This window comes from Nakaseomyces bracarensis, assembly GCF_045282275.1.
Source record: "Nakaseomyces bracarensis strain CBM3 chromosome Unknown Scaff12_0, whole genome shotgun sequence".
NCBI lineage: Eukaryota > Fungi > Ascomycota > Saccharomycetes > Saccharomycetales > Saccharomycetaceae > Nakaseomyces > Nakaseomyces bracarensis.
The window spans coordinates 286,324-308,826 of record NW_027263958.1 but is presented as its reverse complement, the minus strand read 5'-3'; the positions used below and the strand labels follow the sequence as shown (position 1 = coordinate 308,826).

At 36.2% G+C, this 22,503-nt stretch overlaps 7 protein-coding genes across 7 annotated transcripts; 4 read left to right on the top strand and 3 right to left on the bottom strand.

The window, feature by feature from the left end:
- Positions 1-34: 34 nt before the first annotated feature.
- Positions 35-9,025, bottom strand: CSF1 (Csf1p; the record flags this gene model as incomplete). Its single annotated transcript, XM_071053742.1, has 1 exon — positions 35-9,025. The coding sequence occupies one exon, from the start codon at positions 9,023-9,025 to the stop codon at positions 35-37; it is 8,991 nt and encodes a 2,996-aa protein (XP_070910154.1).
- Positions 9,026-9,437: 412 nt separating this feature from the next.
- Positions 9,438-11,216, top strand: GAA1 (GPI-anchor transamidase subunit GAA1; the record flags this gene model as incomplete). Its single annotated transcript, XM_071053741.1, has 1 exon — positions 9,438-11,216. One exon carries the CDS (start codon positions 9,438-9,440, stop codon positions 11,214-11,216), a length of 1,779 nt encoding a protein of 592 aa, XP_070910153.1.
- Positions 11,217-11,689: 473 nt separating this feature from the next.
- ALT1 (alanine transaminase ALT1) lies at positions 11,690-13,441 on the bottom strand (the record flags this gene model as incomplete). Its single annotated transcript, XM_071053740.1, has 1 exon — positions 11,690-13,441. The coding sequence occupies one exon, from the start codon at positions 13,439-13,441 to the stop codon at positions 11,690-11,692; it is 1,752 nt and encodes a 583-aa protein (XP_070910152.1).
- A 1,625-nt stretch (positions 13,442-15,066) lies between these two features.
- XDJ1 (Xdj1p) lies at positions 15,067-16,440 on the top strand (the record flags this gene model as incomplete). The annotated part of the gene is made up of 1 exon (XM_071053739.1): positions 15,067-16,440. One exon carries the CDS (start codon positions 15,067-15,069, stop codon positions 16,438-16,440), a length of 1,374 nt encoding a protein of 457 aa, XP_070910151.1.
- A 211-nt stretch (positions 16,441-16,651) lies between these two features.
- On the bottom strand, positions 16,652-17,467 carry PDS1 (securin; the record flags this gene model as incomplete). Its single annotated transcript, XM_071053738.1, has 1 exon — positions 16,652-17,467. The coding sequence occupies one exon, from the start codon at positions 17,465-17,467 to the stop codon at positions 16,652-16,654; it is 816 nt and encodes a 271-aa protein (XP_070910150.1).
- Positions 17,468-17,756: 289 nt separating this feature from the next.
- On the top strand, positions 17,757-18,521 carry RNJ42_03573 (uncharacterized protein; the record flags this gene model as incomplete). Its single annotated transcript, XM_071053737.1, has 1 exon — positions 17,757-18,521. One exon carries the CDS (start codon positions 17,757-17,759, stop codon positions 18,519-18,521), a length of 765 nt encoding a protein of 254 aa, XP_070910149.1.
- Positions 18,522-19,435: 914 nt separating this feature from the next.
- Positions 19,436-22,180, top strand: SUL2 (sulfate permease; the record flags this gene model as incomplete). Its single annotated transcript, XM_071053736.1, has 1 exon — positions 19,436-22,180. One exon carries the CDS (start codon positions 19,436-19,438, stop codon positions 22,178-22,180), a length of 2,745 nt encoding a protein of 914 aa, XP_070910148.1.
- Between the last annotated feature and the right edge of the window lie 323 nt (positions 22,181-22,503).

The following is a 22,503-nucleotide window of genomic DNA, read 5'->3' as shown; positions in this document are numbered from 1 at the left end:
TTTTGTTTTTATCTTTAAATGCAATGAATATGATTTATTTTGACCTACCTAACGTTTTGGCATATTGTTTTTGAGCAACATAAACAATTTTCTGGACAGGTGTGACAGCGAATTCATGGGTGTATATTGGTAGATTTTTGGATTTTAATCCGATCCACTCGACTGGTGGGGTTGCTTCACCTAAATCTCTAATCTGTGGTTTTTCGATGTGCGGTTCCTCTACTGCTTTATAATTCCATTTACTAATGTTTTCTTCCTCTTTGATACGTTCTTCTACATCTTCTTCAGTTGATCTTGAAGATGTGCTGGTTAGCCCTTGTGATTTACGTACAGCGATTGCTTTTATATTCGTATTCCACATAGCTTTTACGAAATTAATAGCACCAAAATTCCACCGAACAGATACTTTATCATAAAATTTACAGCCGAAAATATATTCTAAGATATCACTCTTTTCTTCTTGCCAGGTCGTCATGTTCACGTTCATTTTAGGTATTTCGATAATAGTACTACCCTTGATCTTTGATGCGTATGTCATATAATCAGCAACAGAAATTTTCACTAATGCGTCCTCATCCAGCTCTTGTTTTGTAGTACATAGGGAAAATGTACCGTCATATACTTCCATATTCAATGATGTGGTCAACTTGTTTCCTGAATGTGTTTCAGATCTAGCTGAAACGCTCACAACATTAATAACAATCAACTCTACATCAAATAAGGATATAGGTGAAATTTGTAATTGTAACGAACAAATTCCAATAGAGAGATCAGTTCTAAGCAATTTAAGTGACTTCAATATATGACGGTAAGCTTGTGGATGATTATTTTCCTCTGGAGATGAATCATTCATAGTCTCAATATAACCAATTCTATTGTCTTGACGCATACGCATAATTGTATTATAGATATCGTACAAGTTTGCCATAACCAATGCAGTGGAGCATAGTTTAATTTCTTCACATGATAATGCAACTTTAAGTAAATCTGGTGCATTTCCAATCATATCACGCTCACTATGGAGTTGGAATAAGACGTTATTAACGGTTCCTATCAAGAACATATGATAATCAAAGGCAGCCTTGATCTCTACTTTATCAGTATTAACAGAAAGTGCTACTAATGGGATTCCGTTTGGCTTGTCACCGTCAACCCAGCTCACTTCAGATACCCAGCTTGCACCGTCTATGTTGACAATACCACTCAAACGACCCTCTGAAGTTATAAGTAATTCATCTATAAAAGCATGTAGAATTTGTCTCTTATCAATATAATGGTCGGTAGCAATCCATGTTTTTTTCAACCTTAGCCCTAACAACCCAAGTGAGGGTCCTAAATCGATATCACCTTTAACATTTGTAAATATTAGAGTGAAACACCAAGGAAGTTCTGTTTTGGCTTCCTGAACAACAGGTTTCTCAGATTTGAGGTCTTTTGAAATTTCGACCTCCTTAGCATTACCAGTGGTTTTTGGATTTAGAAGTTCGTTCAGTTGCCAAACATCTAAAAAGACGTATAAGTTTTGAAGTTGTTTAACATTAAAAAATACGTCTATGTCAGATATTAAACTGGTCCCAAATGTATGTATACGGTCAGTATGGGTAAAAAGCATGTGTAAGTCAACATAACCAATCCCAAAAGACGTACTTGTTTCACGAGAAAAAAGATGCTTAATAGATGCTTTCATATCCTTTAATGAGAATAAAAGCGTTAATGGTTCCTCAGAGTCAAGATGATTGGTACCAACAGATATAGTCAATGCTTCAAAACCAACATCTGCTTGAATTTTGGCTTTTGGTTCACAACTTAAACTTAACTGTTGTTTCGCTGATGTGACAGTAACGGCTAAATCATACTCACCAAGTAATTTGTCATAATCTATTCCAGGTCCCGAACTTACCGACGGTTCTACCTTTTTTTTATTGTTGGAAGATCCATACCTCCCAACTAGATCTTGAATATCGTTAACCAGATCTTTAATTAAAGAAGCGCAAGATGCATAAAAAATGTTGTGCGTGGGATCGATATTAATGAGGCACCGAATCCAATGTGGTTTTATCTTTTCTTCCTCATGTCTGTAAATTAAGTCAACAGATATTACGGGACTTTTAACTTCAATAGCTGGCGTAGGACTTATAGTTCCTTCCACTAGTTTATATACACTATAAGTACCCCCATTGTATTTGAATCTACAATTAACAGCTCTAACAGTGTTTAAAAAATTATTGGAATTGCTTGAACTCCTAGATTCGATATTAGTAGTTGTTTCTGGAGTAGCAGTTACGCGTTTAGGTTTGGTTATAATTAATTCTCGCTTGAGCTTTTGGAACATTTTGACTGAGTGTAAAGCTGATTCAATGGTTAACATAAAATCTGACAAATATTTTACATCTAATGATTCCCCAGTGAAATTTACATAAACGTCTCTCATATTTTCAACAATTTTCCACCAGTATACAATTTGCATGTTCGGCAAATACCATCTATTAAATAAATCCTTAACTTCTGTAGTAGGGAAAAAGGTAGAGGAGGTGTTACCTTGAGCGGCTGCAAAATATGAATCAATAACAGTTAGTTTACCATGATCGTCCTCATATGCCGAGAAAATTCTATTATAACCTGCAATCAAACCCTTTGGTGCACCTATCTCGTATTCAAACAGCCAACCAATACAAAAATTATAGGATAGAAAATGAACAGAACTGATAGAGGACAAAATGGATAAACTATCATTATTAGTGATTTCATCTTTATTTTTAGGGAATAACGTTTGCCAAAGAGATTTAGAATGGTGATCTAAATAGTAATCGCATATTTGTGATAAATGATTACTACCCCATAGTAACCTAACAAGAGAATCGGGTGACAAACAAATACGCGAGTGAGCACTTTCTACCTGTATTGATTTACTGTTATCATTTGTTCTTTGTAACGTAGATATTTTAACAGAGAAATCAAGCATCCTTGACAAACCGTCGGGTAAAGAACTCTCTTTAATAAGAAAAAGAATATTTTCAATTGATATATGCCCAGAAAGATCCAATTCTTCGGTAATATTGTTATCATAGGTATTAGTTAAAGATGTTATCAATTTATGGAACTCTAAAACAAAATATGACGATGAAATTGGTACTAAAAGACCAAAATAATCCAAATTTAAGTCTACAGTCCAGTTAATGGGGGGCTTCTCTGTACTATCAATTGATTCCTTGCTGCTAGCATCACTTTCATCTATAAAAAAAAGAGGTTTTAATTTTTTTAATAAATTGATGCTTTCAATCGCAACTCTCTCGTCTTTCAAAAAACTTGATGCGATGTTTTTAGGTTCTGAGAATGTTAACTTCACCATGTTCGTTGCTACTCCAATATCCACCAATTTCGGTTGAGAAGACGAAACATTGGCTCTTATCTGTAATTTCTTTATAGATAAACGTAGATATTGTTCTTTGGTTTGGTCAGATGTGAAGAAAAAGTCTGTATCACGGATATTAATTAGCCATGAATTGGAATCAAATTTATTATAGAAGAAGTCTATTTGTCTAGAGTTCTGTTTCAATGCAAATGGTGATATAGGCATAATATCCATACTAACGTTTGAAAATAAACATGAAGCGATAACATTGCTTTTAGTAGGCTTAAACGAACTCGATGGTTTGGAAAGACGCTCTTCAAGATTTAGCTGCTGCTGTATTTCATTAACCTTTCGTGTTATATCCCTCACAGCGATAACTAATACTTCTGTCTGTGTCATGGTTCTAAAGTGCATACTTGAAGATCTGGAATATACTAACATAGTTGGTCTTTGGGCCCAGGTGTCAACTGTGAACGTTCCATAGAAATCACTAATCCGCCCTTCAGCCAATACTGAACTAAAATGCTTTAATGATATCTCTGTTTTCTTAGCAAAAACCACAATAGAGCCAGCTTCCGCAGTAGAATCTTGAAGGTTTTCCCATAACACATTAATACGTCCATCAGTAACTGTTAGTAAGAGTTTTGTATCATCCATGGCTAACTGTAAATCACATGTTCCAACCATTAGTGCAGTATTGACGATAAAGGGAGTAGGGATTTCAACGTGTGACTTTTTGGAAATATTTGAGTGAGTAGAATCCTCCGTAAGTATAGGTACTAAATCATGGAGTTTTAGAAGTTTTGTTGATACTTTTCCTTTAATAGACTCTACGGTGCCACTTATATCATACAGTTTTTCTTTTACTCCTCCATCGGTTTGAGGTGGAGTTAAATCCACTAGGAGTTTAGCCTTTGCTACCACAATACTGTGATCCACATCATAGTTTGTACTATAAACTGTCAGAAAGAAGTTGTTTACACTCATCCTAAATAGCTTACGCAAAATCTTCTTTTTTTGTTCGGGGTTATCATTTAGGAATAGCTTACCATAAATGTAGGATCTCGCAACATCTGAAAACTCCCAATTCTTCCAATTGGAAAATATTGACATGAAAATACTACGTGCATCCTGAGAAGGATCGAATTTTCTATCTTTCAAAGGTTGACCTACATTCAAGTACCAATCCTGTGGAAGATAAGTCAATATATGTCTCAACCGTGTTATAATTTTCCAGCTTTTATTTTCTCTAACATGCCCCCTGGATAATCTCATTATAAAAGCAGGCTTTGTAATAACATATGGATCATGACTAATTTGATAATACTCGGATGCAGCGGTAAGTCTAGAGATTAATTCTTTTTGAGCTTCCATTCTATTATCTTGAATGCGATTAAAGGATTTGATCATATCCAAAAAGAAAAATTTTTGACGGACAGTATATTTAAAAAGCCATTCAATTTGGGAGTCATCAACTGTTATGTCTGTACTTACAACACTGATCGAATTGACTTGCTTATCTTGTGCCGAAACCCAGAATTCAAATCCTTCCACACCAACAGAAACAGCTGGAGGTCTTTCGTGTGATATTTCATGAGCCGGTTGTTGCCCAACTGTTAAACGTACTGCCTTAACTTTACTCAATACCGTCATTTCAATCATATCTTTATCAGAGTTTTGCTCCAACGTTTTTTCGGCTAGGGCAAAATCTAGCTTATCAAAATACATAGATACACTATCTCCTTCCTTCTCACCCCAAAAGAGATTAAAGTGAGTAATTTGAACCTTAACATTTGTCATTGTAGTAACACCTTCCTGAATATTACTTAATCGTTTCACAATACCTATTTCGATACTATCAATTATATGTACCGCATCTTGATCGTAGATGTGATTTAACAACTTCTCGATTGTTATATGTAACACAGGGTTGATATCTATTATTAGAGATTCGACTTTAACCACGTAATTATCTGATTCTACAGCTTGATGGGAAGCTGTATTGGAGATAGAATAGTCCAGCTCCTCTCCAATTCCAGTAATAGCCCTAAATGCCTTGATTGCTGATACTTCCAAATTTTCTCCATTTCTTTTTCCAACTTCATACTTACCTTCAAACAAATTCATGTAGTCTTCCAAAAGATCCTCCATAACATATTCCATTGTCTCCGCTATTAGGGGCATAGGTAAAGGTGGGAGGGAATTGGAAGGAGCAATAGCACCGTATAACTCGTTGTATATACGAGAGTTTTGGTATGATTCCGGTAATAGGAAACTACACCTATGATATGGTGAATCATTTAGTACAATATAATCTCTTTGAATCTTTCGGTGTTTGTTAAAGTCTTGAGTTTGAACAAAATTGGTGAAGTTCATATCTACAGTAAATTTGAACAGACACAAATCATTTTCTTCATTAGCAAATATGTAGAATTCTAGAAATGGTATTTTAATATCCATCCTCTTTGAATATCTCTCATTTTCATAGTCGATTACTGTAAATGACAACCTTTCAAGTTTTAAATCTGCATGAGCAGTTGTATCAACATCGTTTAGACGGATGTCAATGGTATTCACGAATATCGTTAATGAAGTCATATCATCAATAATCTCTGTTTCGTATAATAAAATATTTTCCAGATCCTTGTATCCAAAACCAATCTTATAAAATGCACCAAATAGACCTTGTAGAAAGAACATGTTGGAGTCAATTTTCAAATGGCCTAGATCCATATCCCATTGACAAAAATAAGTGGGTTCTGTAGGAGGCAGCCCATACATTCTATGACCGTGAATATATAAATCTGAAATGGAACCATGTTTTTCGAAGTCCTTGCCGTTATTTAGATGAACGTACTCATATATTTCATCTGCCCTTTTACCTATGTATCTTTTCATAGATACATCACATGTAGTAGCCAGTATATCCATATAGTAATTACAACTCCGCAAATCTACAATCAATTCACCAAAATGTAAGACTATACAGGGATCTGCATTGTAGATCGTTTCGGGAAGAATTAAAGCACCATCCCATACTGAGAATGTAAACCAGATATCAGTCTCATTGGATGTCCTTTTTAAATCAGATCGTTTTAACCCTTGCTTTTTAGTGTTGATATTTTCAGTTGAAGTAGAGCTCGATGATATTCGAGATACTGATTCATAAGTGCTAATACTTTCAATTTCAGTTTTATCCTGTGTTATGATATTTTCTAGATCGTTAGGTTGAATATTACCAGTGTATTCCTCAGAAGTGACAAAATGAAAAAATTCACCAAAATAATTCATCTTAACATTTGTAAGATATCTAATAACAAAGCCATACAAATGTAGTGCAGTACCCCTGCTAGTACATTCTACGGTGAGGGTGTCGACATTATCAATATCTAGTTCCGAATATATTAAATAAGAACCATTAATTTTAAAATCGTAAGACCTACCAACTTCCTTATTTCTCATGAATTCATTTAATGTATTCCAAGGCGGGGTGTTAAGTAATAGTCTGAACATTGGTGTGCTTAATTCATAGGATATATTGGTGAATCTCGAAGTGATAGTTTTTTTCGGCACCGTAACATTTAGTGCTAAATCATCACCATGGAGAGATAGATAACAGTTTTCATTAAAATCTAGGGGATTGTTGACAATATTATGGTCATTAACATTCAAATAGAAGGAATAACCTTTCATATTCCATTTAATAATATAAACAAAGGGTCTGAATAATTCATATGGTGTTGGTTCACCAGATGAAAAATCTGTTAACGTATCTGCAATAAGTGTAACATGTTCTCTTAGTAGAAACAACTCCAGTTGTGATGAATTCATTATAATTGTCCAGGTTGCCTCTGCATTCCAACCAAGTGGATAACTGATATCACAATTGAATTCAAAAAGCTTACTTTTCAAGAAAATATCATGATTCACACTACTTCGAATTTCAGTATCCTTCAGTTGTATATCAATGCTGTTTTTAAAACCATTTATTGTTGGGCAAAGAGCGAGATCAAAAACAGCTGAGCTATCTCTGGAAAATTTAACATCGATCCATCCAAAAGGACGATAATCATCGTTTGTCTCTTTGTAGTTTTTCAAAAATTCTACATCTTTACTGCTTTCTCTTGTTGGGATCCTCCATGTTACATCATCTGTTGCATTCACTGCGAACCTTAAAAACGTGTAAATACGCCTAGATCCAGGCCTTAGTTTTTTAGTGGGTTTTGCATCACGAGAAACTACTGGTGACAATAATGTTTGGATATGACTGATTTGTCTTTGAGCCCAAGGGCCATAACAAATAGTACCACCAAAAATATTTATTTCAAAAATATGCTGCGGTGGTGCACCATTATTACCAACATCCGGACCGTCGGTATCTGAAACGGGTGGGTGTGCACCATGAGGGACCCAGCCGACAACATCGTATTCATGGTTTACCACCACCCTTGGACTCTTCAGAATATCAGAGAATTTGGCATATTCATGGCTAGAAATATCAAAGTCCACTACATCCATATCATCAATGTCACCAAACATTTGCCCTCTGTACATTGATAGACCTTTCCATTTATGCATAAATTTTTCGTTTTCATTAGTTCTGGTCCTTCTTTTATGTCGTGGATATATAAATCGAAGTACTCGGGTGAATCGGCGCCATAGTCTTGATATCTTTTCGTTGTTGAATTTGGAAGTTGTATTTGCATTACTATCAAAATTAATATTAGTTTTCATTTGTATTTTAAAGTTTTTGAAAGCGAATTGAAATTTTATGCGGAAGAGGTCTAATTTAGAGGGCGCTTCCGCAACATCAATCAGTGCATCAGCATTATCAAAGCCTATTAGCATGACACTTGGCGTAAATTTATTCCCCAGTAAGACAGAACATTTATTAATGTATAGTTGTATCGGTAGAGCTCTAAGAGGTTTAGGAAGTCCTCTGAAGGTATCTGGCGAGAAGCTCCTATCGTTAGAGACGGATTCTGTTTCAGTTGAGTTGGAGAGTAACGAACTCTCATCAAGTTTCTCATCGGTACTTCCTTCGCTATTTGAATCAGTAAAGTTGTTATCATTCATAAATTTTTCAAATTTTTCTCTCTCAACCTTTGATAAAACATTTACAATATTATCGTACGCAACTGTCCGGTTATAGAAGAAAATTTCTAAACCTGATACTTCTATCAGAAGTTTACACGGCAGTTTCATTTGTTTCATATTAGATTCTGCCTTAATCTCATCAGCAAACATATCACTTGCCCCGTTACTGCCAGTTCCTGAGTTGCTAGTATTACTATTGTTACTAGAATTACGTATATCTTGTGCCATCATATACTCTGATTTACGAGCTTTATGCAGCCAGTATCTCCATGTGATTGTTCCTTCGGCAATAGATATTAATTTATCTTTGTCCATCAGCGTCACCTCTTTTATAAATATTCTCCCTGCTAGCAGTGAAACGTTGATGGACCCTATCGTGACTTTGACACGCTTCCTCTTCCATATTATATATCCCAGCAGTTTCGTTAGCAGATAACCGAAATATCGCGATATATAGAATATATCAGTTAAGGCCACAATATCCAACAGTACCCATACCACCAGAAAAACCCAACTAAAGTCCTTACTATGTGTAATAGATTTGTTCTCAAATTCAGCAGAAGGGCTATTTACCATGGTTCTGTTTTTATCCTCTGGTATAGCCACAGATCTTGCCCACCTCTCTTTATCTTCTCAATTTTCTCGAAATATAGCAACTTGATCAATTATAATCAGGATGATAATAAACACCGCGTCTTTAAAAGTTCCTTTGCTTAGCTAAATGGTAGGTTTCTGATAAAATGAAGCCCTATCTCATCGTATTCACTTTGCTATCTCTGGCTCAAATGTAGTTCACATTAGTTTTTTTTTATTTTTAACAAATTTGGAGTTGGACCATAGTCTCGCGCCGCGCCGGTTATCCTAAGAGTGCAAAATGTAGCCAACCTTTAAATTGTAAAGACTACCATGAGGGTTTACTTTGGTTATAAACTAGTACGTCTTCTTCGGCTAATCACAAAACGGCATATTCAAGTAAGTAGCCAGAAAAATGTCGCTGTTACAGGTGGTTTATAGGGCGTTGAATGAACGTGGTTTAGTAACGAAGCTATTGCAGCAGCTTCCTAGGCTGGCAAACTTGTTGATTCTGGTATCTATAGCGATGTTAGCCATATTGCCGTTTGATGGGTACTATAGGAACACATATATATCGGAAAATGCTCTTATGCCGGCACAGGCTTACAGTTACTTCAGAGAGACTGAATGGAATATTCTTAGAGGGTACAGGAAACAGATCGAAACATTGGAATTCAAGAGTGTGGATGAAAGAAATAGTATTATGAGTGAATGGTTGAATGAAATTGGTGTCAAGACTGCTGTATACGAGGATCCAGAATTCGGCAAGACTTTGTATGGTGTTTTACATGCCTCCAGAGGTGATGGTACTGAAGCAATGGTTTTGGCTACGCCATGGACAAACATTGATGACCAGTTTAATATGGGTGGTACAGCTTTAGGGATTTCTTTGGTTAGATATTTTAGCCGTTGGCCTATCTGGTCTAAGAACATTATAATTGTTTTTAGTGAAAATCCACGTGGAGCTCTAAGATCGTGGGTCGACGCTTACCACACCTCATTGGATTTAACAGCAGGTTCACTCGAGGCTGCACTTGTGCTAGATTTCCCAGGTAACAATGATTTCTTTGACTATGTGGAAATATCTTACGATGGCCTTAACGGTGAATTGCCAAACCTGGACTTATTGAACGTAGCAGTGTCAATTACTGAACATGAACATATGAGAGTTTCATTCCATGGAATTCCAGTTAATGAAATGTACCAAGGAGATTACTTCTCTCGTCTTAAGATTATGTTTATGGGAATCAAAAACTGGGCATTAGCTGGTGTAAGGAAAGTTCACGGAAATGAAGCATTTAGTGGATGGAGAGTACAATCAGTTACTTTAAAAGCTCATGGTGGTTCTGGAGAAACTGATATAACTTGCTTTGGAAGAATACCTGAGGCAGTTTTTAGATCTGTTAACAATTTATTGGAAAAATTCCACCAGTCATTTTTCTTCTATTTGTTAATGGCGCCAAGAAATTTTGTTTCTATTAGTTCTTACTTACCTAGCGCCGTTATTTTATCGGTCTCTTATGCTGTTGCTGCACTTCACTGTGTTATTAATAATGCCTATGTTGGGATATCTTTCGTCTCTCCATACACATTGTATTCTTTTGTTATCTTATCTATTACAATTCTTTTATCCTATGTTACATCAAGGGCACTGCTGCTTTTCCCTATAGGAGAACTGCTTCTCTATATTAGTGTTGGCATTGCATTGTTACCATTGCTATTTGTAAAAAAAAGAATTGGTATTACTAAGGAAGTCATTTCTCTGAGATTGAAAGCTATGGGATACTTGTACTACAGTTTAATTTTAACATCCCTTCTTATGGTAAATTTTGCTCTAACTTTTATTATTGGATTACTGGCATACCCATTAGTAACTTTGAGAGTTATAAATACCAAAATGTCATCAGAGGAGCTTAGGAAAAAATCAGTAAGGAATACTATTATTTTATTAATTACTAATCCTTTCATCTCTCTGTGGCTGTTTACATCCCTATTTGATGATAATCTTAATAATGGATTCGCATACTTATACCACCAACTTCTATCGGGTTGGACGGACCTTGGCTGTTGGACATGGTTTATTATCTGTTTAGGGTGGTTGCCTTTATGGCTAGCTTGTGTCTTCAGTACAATTCCCACCCTAGCTCATCCATTAACAGAGTCCTCAATACTCGACAACAAGAAAGATAATTAGATAGATTAAGTTAAATAGATTGTAACAACGGGATAAATTTTTAGTTTATAAATTTATTTAAATATAGTATAATATATTTTGTATAGTAAAGTATATTCTGATAGAAGTACATAAATTCGCATGAAGCTACATTATAAAGGGTTGAGATACGGCAAGGGCATTTGAGGAAAAGGCCTAGAAGTTAAATATACAAGTATATGATACATGTAAATTCCGTGTCAGTAGAGCATAATTTTACAGAACAGGAAAAATGCATGAGTTACCGCATATGAGCATAAATATAGATACAAACTCATCTTCCAAAGTAGTAACTCTCTGATAATAAAGTAAAGAAAAATAAACATCATAAATGGAGAAAAATAATGAGACTCTTCAAAGTCCGAAATGAGTAGGAAATTTTAAGAATATTGGTGTTATAACTTTTGATTCAGTTATAAAAATTTGAAATCGCTATTCATTAATATCAAGCCTTCCTAATCTTTGTAAGTTTGATAAAATTCTTGGTGGAACTGAACCCAATCTTCGATCCATTGGGTACCAGGTGCTAAGAAAGTTGTTCTTAAATGGTATGTACCTGGTTCTTGACCAAAACCAGAACCTGGAACAGTACATATACCAGTTTTCTCAAGCAGCGATTTACAATAGAATTCATCTGGGCTCATATCTTGGTGATGAGCTTCTTGGATAGCCTTGTAAGGTAACTCTAACTTGGGGAATAAATACATGGCACCTTGAGGTTTTTGACAGCTAATTCCTTCCAGTTTGTTAAAAGCTTCGTACAGTAAAGTAGCTCTCTTATGTAGTTCTCTGTGGATATCTTCACGCTCATCTTGATCCTGTTGATAAGAATCTTCACCTTTTTGAGGTGGGCATACCATTAGATCTACCAAAGCTTGACCTGTTACTACTGGGCACAGAGAAATAGAAGCTAACTTCAGTACAACTTGTCTAATATCATGAGAAAAGCCAACCAATTCCATGTAACCACCTCTCTGACCACATTCACCTGAAACACCCTTGGAAGTTGAATGTAAAGAAGCTAATTGAATGTTATCGTATAGACCAGGTTGTTTCATTTGCAAGTGTCTTAAGACCTTCTTCATGGAGTGGAATTCAACATCTTCAAAGACGTTTTCTTGGTAAACTTCATCAGCAATAACGATAATACCGTACTTAGCAGCAATTTCAAAGATCTGTTCAATGGCTTCAACAGAAAGTACAGCACCAGTAGGGTTACCGGGGTTGATAACAACAAGCACGCTTGGCTTAATGTTGCTATCAATAGCGTCTAGTATGATAGACTCTAGTTCTTCGGGGTCAGTGGACCAACCAGTTTCTTCATCCAAGTAGTAGGGAAGAGCGTGAGAGTTCTGTAAAGCCAGAGTGGCGGTATACAGAGGATATTGTGGGATTGGGATTAGTACACCTGTTTCTTGTCCTTTACAGAAGATGGACAATAGATAGCTGACAGCGCTTGAGGCACCAGCGGTTAGGAAGATGTCTTCTGGGTAAGAAATGACGCCTTCATCTCTTCTTGTAATGAAATCAGCGACGGTCTTCCTAACTCCGAGAACACCCTGTGAAGATGAGTAAGCACCAACGGAACCACCGATGTCTTCTAGTAATCTCTTGGCACGCTTGATAGCGTCTGGTTTGATCAAGTTTTGACTTGGGTTGCTTTCCAAAGTCTCGATCAATTCAGGGTATTGCAACAGGGACAGTACCTGTCTGTAAAAACTCAATGGTTTTTGTTTTAGCTGTTGAGGGTTACCGATGTTAGCGTTAATAATATCATTGAAAGGTAAAGCGTGGGGGTTTTCCATCAACTCAGCCTTCAATTCTTCGGCTCTCATTGGAATAGCACCACGTACAGCATATTTAGCATTTAGAACATTTTCATTCACGTCCTTCAACGTGAACTGCTCAGCAGGTAGGAAAGGAAGGTTGTTATGGCTATGGTGATGTATCTCAGTGTTTAGGAAAGTCTTCCTTAGGGCAGTAGTTGAGGAAGAATGTCTTTTCGTTAGTTCTGGAGAAGAGGCCAGAGACCTAGATAGTTTTGAAGCAACAGTGGTACTATCATCTTGATTTATAGAGGAGTGTCTTTTTCTAGTAGCGAATACGGAGCTCGATTGGGAGCGACGACAAAAAGGAGCGACTACAACGTTAGGCATTTTATAATTATGTGTGTTAGAACGTATGGAACGTATATTGGAACGTAACATCTTTTTTCTCAGAAAACAATAATCAAGGGGACGAATGGAGGATGGTAGGGAACAAAAAATATGATTGAGCTCGATATTTTTATATAATATCTTTTTCAGCAGATTTTTCTTTTGAGAGAGTTTATTTTAATTTCCTTTTCTTTAATAAAAAGTTTTAATAAGTAATAAAGAATAAACTTGGTCATGTCTTTCGAAAAATGACGTATTTTTTAAATATCTCCCAATGATTGTTTATCGCGCTCTCTCTATCTCTCTCTCTCTCTCTCTCCCGCTCACGGAATGATCTTTCCGTCTATATTCCAACACCTCCAACAAAAAAATTAAAGCGCTCCCACTGCCACGCTCTCTCTCTCTCTCTCTCTCTCCTCCCAAAAAAAATGGCTCAGAGGCTCTATTTTACAAGCCCAATGAGAGATAACAAGCTCTCTTCCCTTTGAACATCATCTCTGCTACGTGGGCTCCCTTCTACGTGGGCTCATTCTGTACTGAAGCATCTTCCTCCAATCTTTTTTTCCCCCCCTCCATCCCTTCAACGAGAAAAAATAAAGGCTCAAATGGAACCACGGAACGTTAATCCCGGGGGATTGAAGGTCACCGACGAAGATAGATACGCTCATTCCTTGCCGTCTTTTGTTTTACTTATACGATACCTTCTGCGTATTCGCGTTTGTTTATTTTTTTGGGTTGGTAAGCTTTTTTATTTACCCGGTTGATATTTTCCTTTGTGCCATGACCCCTCCTTCCCATTACGAATTTATTTTATTAAAACAAATAAGAATTTTTTAAGGGATTGTACTCTCTACATAGCTATCTAAGGATCTAAAGTAAACAGTCATTTCGTTATGCGGATCCGTTCTTTGCTTCTTAGATAGTTTTTCCATGAATCTTCCATACAAATATTATTTTTCTAATTATCTTCTCCCCGTGCCGGATTTCCACCCCACTCTCTCTCTCTCTCTTCTTTTTTTTTTTACGCACACGGCCCCTTCCCCATTGTTTATCTTCGGGAAAAAAATACGTCATAGGCATGACTCAAAAAATTGTAAAATATATAATGCGGGGGGATGTGGAGAGAAACCTCTGTAGTTCCCACAAAAAAAAGAAAAGGTGTTATTATAAATGAATAATACGTCATTTTTAAACAATGACTAAAAGGGCATTTAAATAGCTTACCAAAATAAAACTATAAACAATACTGTTATAACAACCCATTGTCTTATTTACTTCTTCCCCCGCACACACACACACTCAGTTCTGCCACTTGTACTATAAACCTCTATTTTTTACTGTTCATACCAATATAGTGCGTTTCTAATGCATTTACATTATAAATTATAACAATGTTATATTAAACTATATTATACAATAACATGTTATGGTGGTATTAGAGATGTCATTAGACATCTCTTGACCAAGACACAATATATCACTATTGACAACATTACCCTAAGAGAACCCTAGATCTTTTTTTTTTCTTGTACAGAGAGAGAAAGAGGCCCTTGTAGATAATGGGAGGCAAAATGTTGATTTGAACCGATTGTATATACCTATTTATATATAGTGAAAAGTTTTCTCTTAAAAACAAGATAAACAAAATTATATAAAATTTGTGGAAGGAAAATATCATGAATTATTATGAGATTTTGGGTGTAGAGAAGGATGCATCTGCACAGGAAATTAAGAAAGCGTATAGGAAGCTAGCTTTGAAACATCATCCGGATAAGAATAATGATTCTGAAGCTGAAGATGTTGATTTCAAAGAGATCACGTCTGCATACCAGGTATTGAGTGATGAGGCTACACGTTCAGAATATGACATGAAACTTGAGTTTGAAGCAGAATACGGGAGTGGAGGTCCGTTCGGTGGTAGTAATGGATTTGGTGATGATGATTTCATGAATTTCTTTGCTGGATTTAGTGCAAGTCATGGACACGGGGGTGGTTTCGGACAACAGTCTCAGTCGAGACAACACCGTTCTCGGAAATCTCCAGATATTGTAATCACACTCGATGTTAAAACAAGTGAGCTATATTGCGGGAAGAAGACAAAGTTTAGCCTAAGGAGAAAAGTGAAATGTTCTCGTTGTGAGGGAACTGGTTGGAAGAACTACTATAATATTGTGCATAAGAAGAAGAAGGATAGGTCCTTTTTTCTGCAACAATGTTCTTCTTGTGAAGGTGAAGGTGTCAAACAAAGATTAAGACAATTGGCACCAGGGTTTGTCACAACAGAGATGGTTGAATGTAAAGCTTGTAAAGGTAAAGGACGTGTGAGAAATTTACCGAAGCAGGAAAAAAATCAGTGCCCAGACTGTTTCAATTCTGATCATATAGGCCTTGTCTCTGAAGAAAAAATTGTAACTATTAACATTAAAAAAGGTACCATGGATAAAGACGAAATCATCTTGAAAAATGAAGCTGATGAAGACCTTGAAAAACCAGAAATAGGTGATTTGGTTATAAAGATTAATGAAGTTCATGATCCGGAGGATGATATCATTAGGAATGGCTATGATTTGTTAATAAAACGCCAGATTGATTTAGCTGATGCCCTTTGTGGTTTCCAAGAAAAATTGTTAATGAAGACATATGATGGGAGGGTATTAAAGTGGAGCTCTAAGAAGGGCAAAGTTATTAGACCTGGTGAAATTGTTAAAATCTCTAATGAGGGTTGGCCTATACGAACTGGGGATAATGATAATGATTTCATAAAAAAAAGTGGGAATTTATACGTGATAATTGATATTGTTTTCCCACCTGATAATTGGACAATGGAAATGAATGATTATATGTCATTGCGGAACATTATTCCTTCTAGCGAAACCAAACAAACATTTATTGGTGGTGATGAAGAGTCTTTAAATGAGGAAGTGATAGTTGTTTCGGAAATTGTAAAAGAAATTCCTGATTGTCCTGAAATACCAGCTTTTAAAGATACGTATGACAATAATAAGGACAAAGGATCTGCATTCTGGACACCCAATTGCTCAACGCAATAAGCTGCATAGTTATAAGAATAACTCATTGATAATTTTCTTTTTAAGATATATAGCATCGTGTAAATATATTAATAGTTCTTATAAACAATATAGATATTGAAGGAATGTATATAGTAACAATATAAAGATTTTTTTGAATAATCATGCCACATTAACAATATTACTAGTAAAAGAAAAGAAAACCCCATGCAAAGAAATATTATATTCAGATCTAATCCAGCAGATCAAGCAAATCATTCTCGCTGAGCCCTCTGCCATCATATATTGTGTCCAGCTCGATTGATTCCTCATCATCGACTTTAGAACGGTTTTCGGCAATTTTCAGTGATTTTGTTGGGATTAAGTCCTCCTCATCAAGCTCATTAACTAAAGGAATTAGTTTCAATGGCTGAGGTTCTTCCTCTGAATTCTCATCGTCAGATACCTGTATCTCGTACGAATTTTTGAAGTTATGTAGACTTCGTATTTCTTCTTTAGTGAATGGCTCATATCCGTCCGGTATATATTCTTTTTCTTGTGGCTTCTCTGGCGCTATTTCAATTTCTCTGTCATAATCTCTATCATTAAATATCTGTCTCAATCCTTTCTTTCCACTTAACAAACCTGTGCTAGCAATTTCTTTCTTAGATAGATCCACCCTCTTTTCACCATCCAAAGCCTGTTTTAGCTTCAGTGCCAGAGGATTCTCATCATCGTCATCTTCCTCATTGGATTTTTCATCACCACTATCAATATCCTTGAGTACCAGACTCTTAACTCTACTCCCTGTATCATATCCTAAAACAGATCCATATTTCTTAAACTTCCTCACGTTATTATTATTTAGCACTGCTTTATTCTTATTTTTTGGCAGCAAGAAACTCGAGCTTCTGTTATTATTGTTGTCCTTACTAGCCAAAGGAAGCCTCTTCCCTTGCTTTACGCCCTGAATAGACCTTGTCCTTTTCAATAACATCTGACTTCCTGGCGTAGATGGAACCTTTTCTTCTAATATGTTCCTAACCTTGTTCTCTTTTTCAGTATCCATGTCTTCTTTTGTACCTCTTGTTTGTAATCTCAAATTCAACTTTCAAAGCCTTTGTCTTCTCTCTTTCTCGTTTGTTGGCTTATTTATGTATATCGAAACTTCCGTTTATTTATTTATTTATTTATGAATTATTTTTTTTTTTGTGCGCGTTATCCCCCAAAACCAAGCGATGAGGCCTCTTTTTTTCCTAAATGCAACAATAATGTACAAACAATCTATAATTCAATAAGAGAATTTAGCTATTATATAAAAATAGACTAGCAAACTTTGTGTTTTAGAAGCAACACAAATGTATAGTAATCTGTTGAGAGTCATTGATCAATTGCCCATACTACCCCTGAGCAAAGACATTGTCCATAAACATTGGGATCAACTTACTACGAGGAGGAAGACCATATTCTATGATCTGGTTAAAGCTGTAGTACCATGTGAGGGTAAACCAGCGAAGAGAGACTTACTGGCACTCCTACACCAAATACACTACTGTATAGAACCGCAACTGTCTCGGGAGAAACCCGTTCACTTACTGTCATTTGAGAGGCCCGAGAGATACAAAGCAGTACTTGCGGAGTGGCCGAGGGTCAGCGAGAGAGAGCTACTAGGAAGAGTAATAGACAAGTTACAGAAGAAGGCCGTGGCGAAAAGGGATGTTGAGGTCAGGGACCCCACACTGCTCGGAATGTTGAAACAGTACCACTATCTCATTTCAGCAGAGATCCTTCCGAATCCCGGTAAGACGGTCAGGAGGAGGAGACAGATGGGGTACACATTTGGCGGCTACAACGATACCCCTGTGACATTGCAGCAACTAACCCCCTTCGGCGACCTAGAGAGTCCCGTGAACCACCAGAATAGAGCTCGGCGGCACTTACACAGCTTGTATCGCCTGTTGGATAGCAGTTACCCGGCTATAAGCACACAGCATCGCGATACACTAACGAGTCAGCTGACGTCTTCCAACCGAGGCACGAACAGACTGTACACGCAGCTGCTCGTACAAGGCTACACGTATGAGGAGAACGTGAATGGGATCACGTACAAACGTATCAAATAATAGCCCACACGTGATATTTTTTTTTTTTCGCTGATATTTTTTTGAGCGTACACAAACCTTGCCCGCTTACAAAAGTGTGTGTGGTACGGTTTTTCTTTCTTTTCAATCTTGCATTGAATGTGTGTGTGTGTATGATTAGATGACTCAAGCCAGATAAAAAGAAATAAATTTTAAAAACTCCACCACAGTCATAAACCCAAGACAAGAAAAAGTTTTTAAAATCGAGCCGTGTGAGAATAAAGTGAAAGATCCTCTCCTACACAACTGTGGCGGCTAAACGTGAAACAAAGGAAAAAAAAGATGTAAATCTCTATCGAAGTATTGCGTTAAAGATCACGTGTAACATTTTTGCATAATCAATGTTGGCCATTAGCTGTAAATTTTATTAACACCTTGGGCTGCTGCTCTAAGCTGTATGCACTACTACGTTGCTATTTGTACATAGGGGGGGGTTAGAGGAAATCAAATATTGTTTCTTTTTTCTTTTGTTGTTTAAGTGGTGGTGGTGTATTATAATAATTAATATGTTGTTTTTATTGTATGGTGCTGTATGTTATGCTATAACATCTGGATAAGCACACACATACACACGGATAAGGTCTTCTCTTTTGCTTTCTACCTTTAATTGTGGCGAACTTTTATTTGTTATACGTTACGATATTATAAATCTCGAGTTTAAAGATTCAATTATATAAAAAAGGAATTGGAATTGAATTTATTTATGCTGAAATATTATATTCCAAAAAAAAAAATAATAAATGCAAAGAAAAAATCTCCATTTGCTAAGATATTAATATAAAAAATATCTTCTATCTTATCAATTAATCAAATAAAAAATTGATTTTGATTATTATTAATTTTTTTTTGTTCAGAATATTATAAAGGAAGAAAAAAAAAAGATAAATAATAGAAAAATGGAAGAACTGGATAATCTTGAATTGGAATATAACCAATTTAAGTCTACTGAGAATACTAGTGGTCAAAATAATACTAATATTGACAGTACTAATAATCACAATAATATTAATAATATTAATAATAGAGGCTATAGTAATAACTATGAAGAGAATGATTTGGACAAGACTTTTACATTGGAAAAAGGAATTGAGAATAATTCGCCTTATAGTAATGGTTCTGATATTGATAGATATTCTATTCCTGGGTATAACGAGGAAAAAGTTACTCTAAAGGATTATTACGATCATGAACTGAAACATTATACCACATGGGGTGCTGCAAGGGACTATTTTGTATCTATGTTTCCCATTGTGAGGTGGTTACCTCATTATAACCCAAAATGGTTTTTAAGTGATTTGATTGCAGGTATTACTGTAGGTACTGTCCTTGTGCCGCAATCGATGTCGTATGCTCAGATTGCTACGTTACCTCCAGAGTATGGTCTTTACTCTTCCTTTGTTGGTGCTATGGTCTATTCCTTCTTCGCTACTTCTAAGGATGTTTGTATTGGTCCTGTTGCAGTGATGTCTCTACAAACCGCCAAAGTCATTGCTCACGTACAACATAAACACCCTGACCTTGTAAATGTATACACTGCTCCAATTATCGCTACTGCTCTAGCTTTCTTATGTGGTGTCATATCTCTTGGTGTTGGTCTACTGAGATTGGGTTTCTTGGTTGAATTGATCTCTTTTAATGCTGTGGCTGGTTTCATGACTGGTTCCGCTTTCAATATTATGTGGGGTCAAGTTCCTGGTTTAATGGGTTACAGTAAGAAAGTCAACACTAGAAGAGCTACTTTCCATGTGGTCATTGATACTTTGAAACACTTACCAGATACCAAGTTGGATGCCGCCTTCGGTTTAATTCCACTGTTTACCTTATACTTTTGGAAATGGTGGTGTGGTTCTATGGGGCCTAAATTGGTTGACCGTTACTACCCTGCTAATAAGTATCCACGTGTTAATAAATACTGGAAGACTTTTTACTTTTACTTTGTTACGTCTAGAAATGGTATATTGATTATCCTTTTCACTGCTGTATCTTACGGTATCACTAAGGGTGTTCCTAAGGATAAGCATAGAATATCTGTGCTAGGTAAAGTTCCTAAGGGTCTAAAACATGTTGGTGTTATGAGAATTCCTCATGGTCTATTGAGGCACATGGCTGAAGAACTCCCATCGTCCATCATTGTTTTGTTGTTAGAACACATTGCTATTTCCAAATCCTTCGGGAGAGTCAATGATTATAAAATTGTCCCTGACCAAGAAATTATTGCAATTGGTGCTACCAACTTGTTAGGTACTTTCTTCAACGCCTACCCTGCTACTGGTTCTTTCTCTAGATCGGCTCTAAAGGCTAAGTGTAACGTTATGACCCCATTATCAGGTCTGTTTAGTGCGGCCTGTGTCTTGTTGGCCGTATACTGTCTAACAGGTGCCTTCTATTACATTCCAAAGGCTACTTTATCAGCTGTTATCATCCATGCCGTGTCTGATTTGATCGCTTCATATCACGCTACATGGGCATTCTGGAAGATGAACCCCTTTGATTTTATTGGGTTCTTGACTACCGTTATCATTACTGTCTTCTCCTCTATCGAAAACGGTATTTACTTTGCTATGTGCTGGTCATGTGCAGTACTTCTGTATAAGAATGCTTTCCCAGCTGGTAAATTTTTGGGTCGTATTGAGATTGCCGAAGTGGTCAATCCTAAGATCACAGATGATGAAAGTGCTTCCCTAGATGATTCTTTTGATGAGGACTTGGGTTACTTTGAAAATATCAACGAAGATAAATTAGGAAACTCTTCAAACGATGTTAAGAAGTTCAATGGTGATATTAAGACACGCAACATTACAGGAAGCAGCAACTCATTGACTAATCGGTCTCAGAAGATTAAGTATTATACAAAATGGGTTCCTTTCGACCATAGTTATTCGAGGGAATTGAATCCTTCAGTCAGGATACAACCTCCTCCTCCAGGTGTTATAGTATATAGATTGGGTGATAGTTACACTTATATCAATTGTTCGAGACATTATGATATTATCTTCGACGAGGTCAAGCGCCTCACTAAGCGTGGCCAATTGATGCAACATAAACACAAATGGGATCGTCCATGGAATGATCCCGGTGAATGGGAAGTACCAAATTTTTCAAAATGGTTAAAACCAAAAAAATTCATCGAAACATTTACTAAGAAGGTTGTAGATGTAGACAACTCGCATGACGAGAATGATATCGAGCATATGAATGTACCTGAAAGGACAGTCAAGAATACTAAAGATGATAGACCTTTATTAAAAGTGGTGTGTCTTGATTTCTCTCAAGTTGCTCATATTGATGCAACCGCTCTACAATCATTAATCGATTTAAGGAAAGCCATCAACAAATATGCTGATAGACAAGTCGAATTTCACATCGTAGGTGTTTATTCGGCCTGGATTAAACGTGGTTTAATTAATATTGGTTTCGGTACCACAAATGAAGAATATAGTGACGAATCTATCATTGCTGGACATGCTAGTTATCATGTCACAAAATTCACTGACACAGGATCAGATACATTTGAGGAATTGGAATCCTTAGAGTCACAAAGAATTTCTGTATCAAACAAGGTGAAGGTCTTACCAGCCTCTGGAACTAATCTGCCATTTTTCCACATTGACATTCCTGACTTCTCAAAATGGGACATCTAGTTATCAAGTAGTGGTAATAAAAATGACAGTTCTGTTATTATATCTACAACGGCTTGATAATACTCTTCCTTTTAATTTTAAGAAAAGATAGAATAGAATGGAAGGTTACGGTTGCTGTGTTTAATTATTTTATACTTTTTTTTGCTCTTATACATTTAATACTCGTTATTATAAAAACTTTATATATTCACTCTTAATTTATTGTTTTTTTTTAAATAATTTACTTTTCATATAAATCAAACTACTCCTATTTAGTAAATCATGTATACATCACATGGTCAAGTTCGCATATTTACTGGATCGTATAATATTTGTCTAAAGCT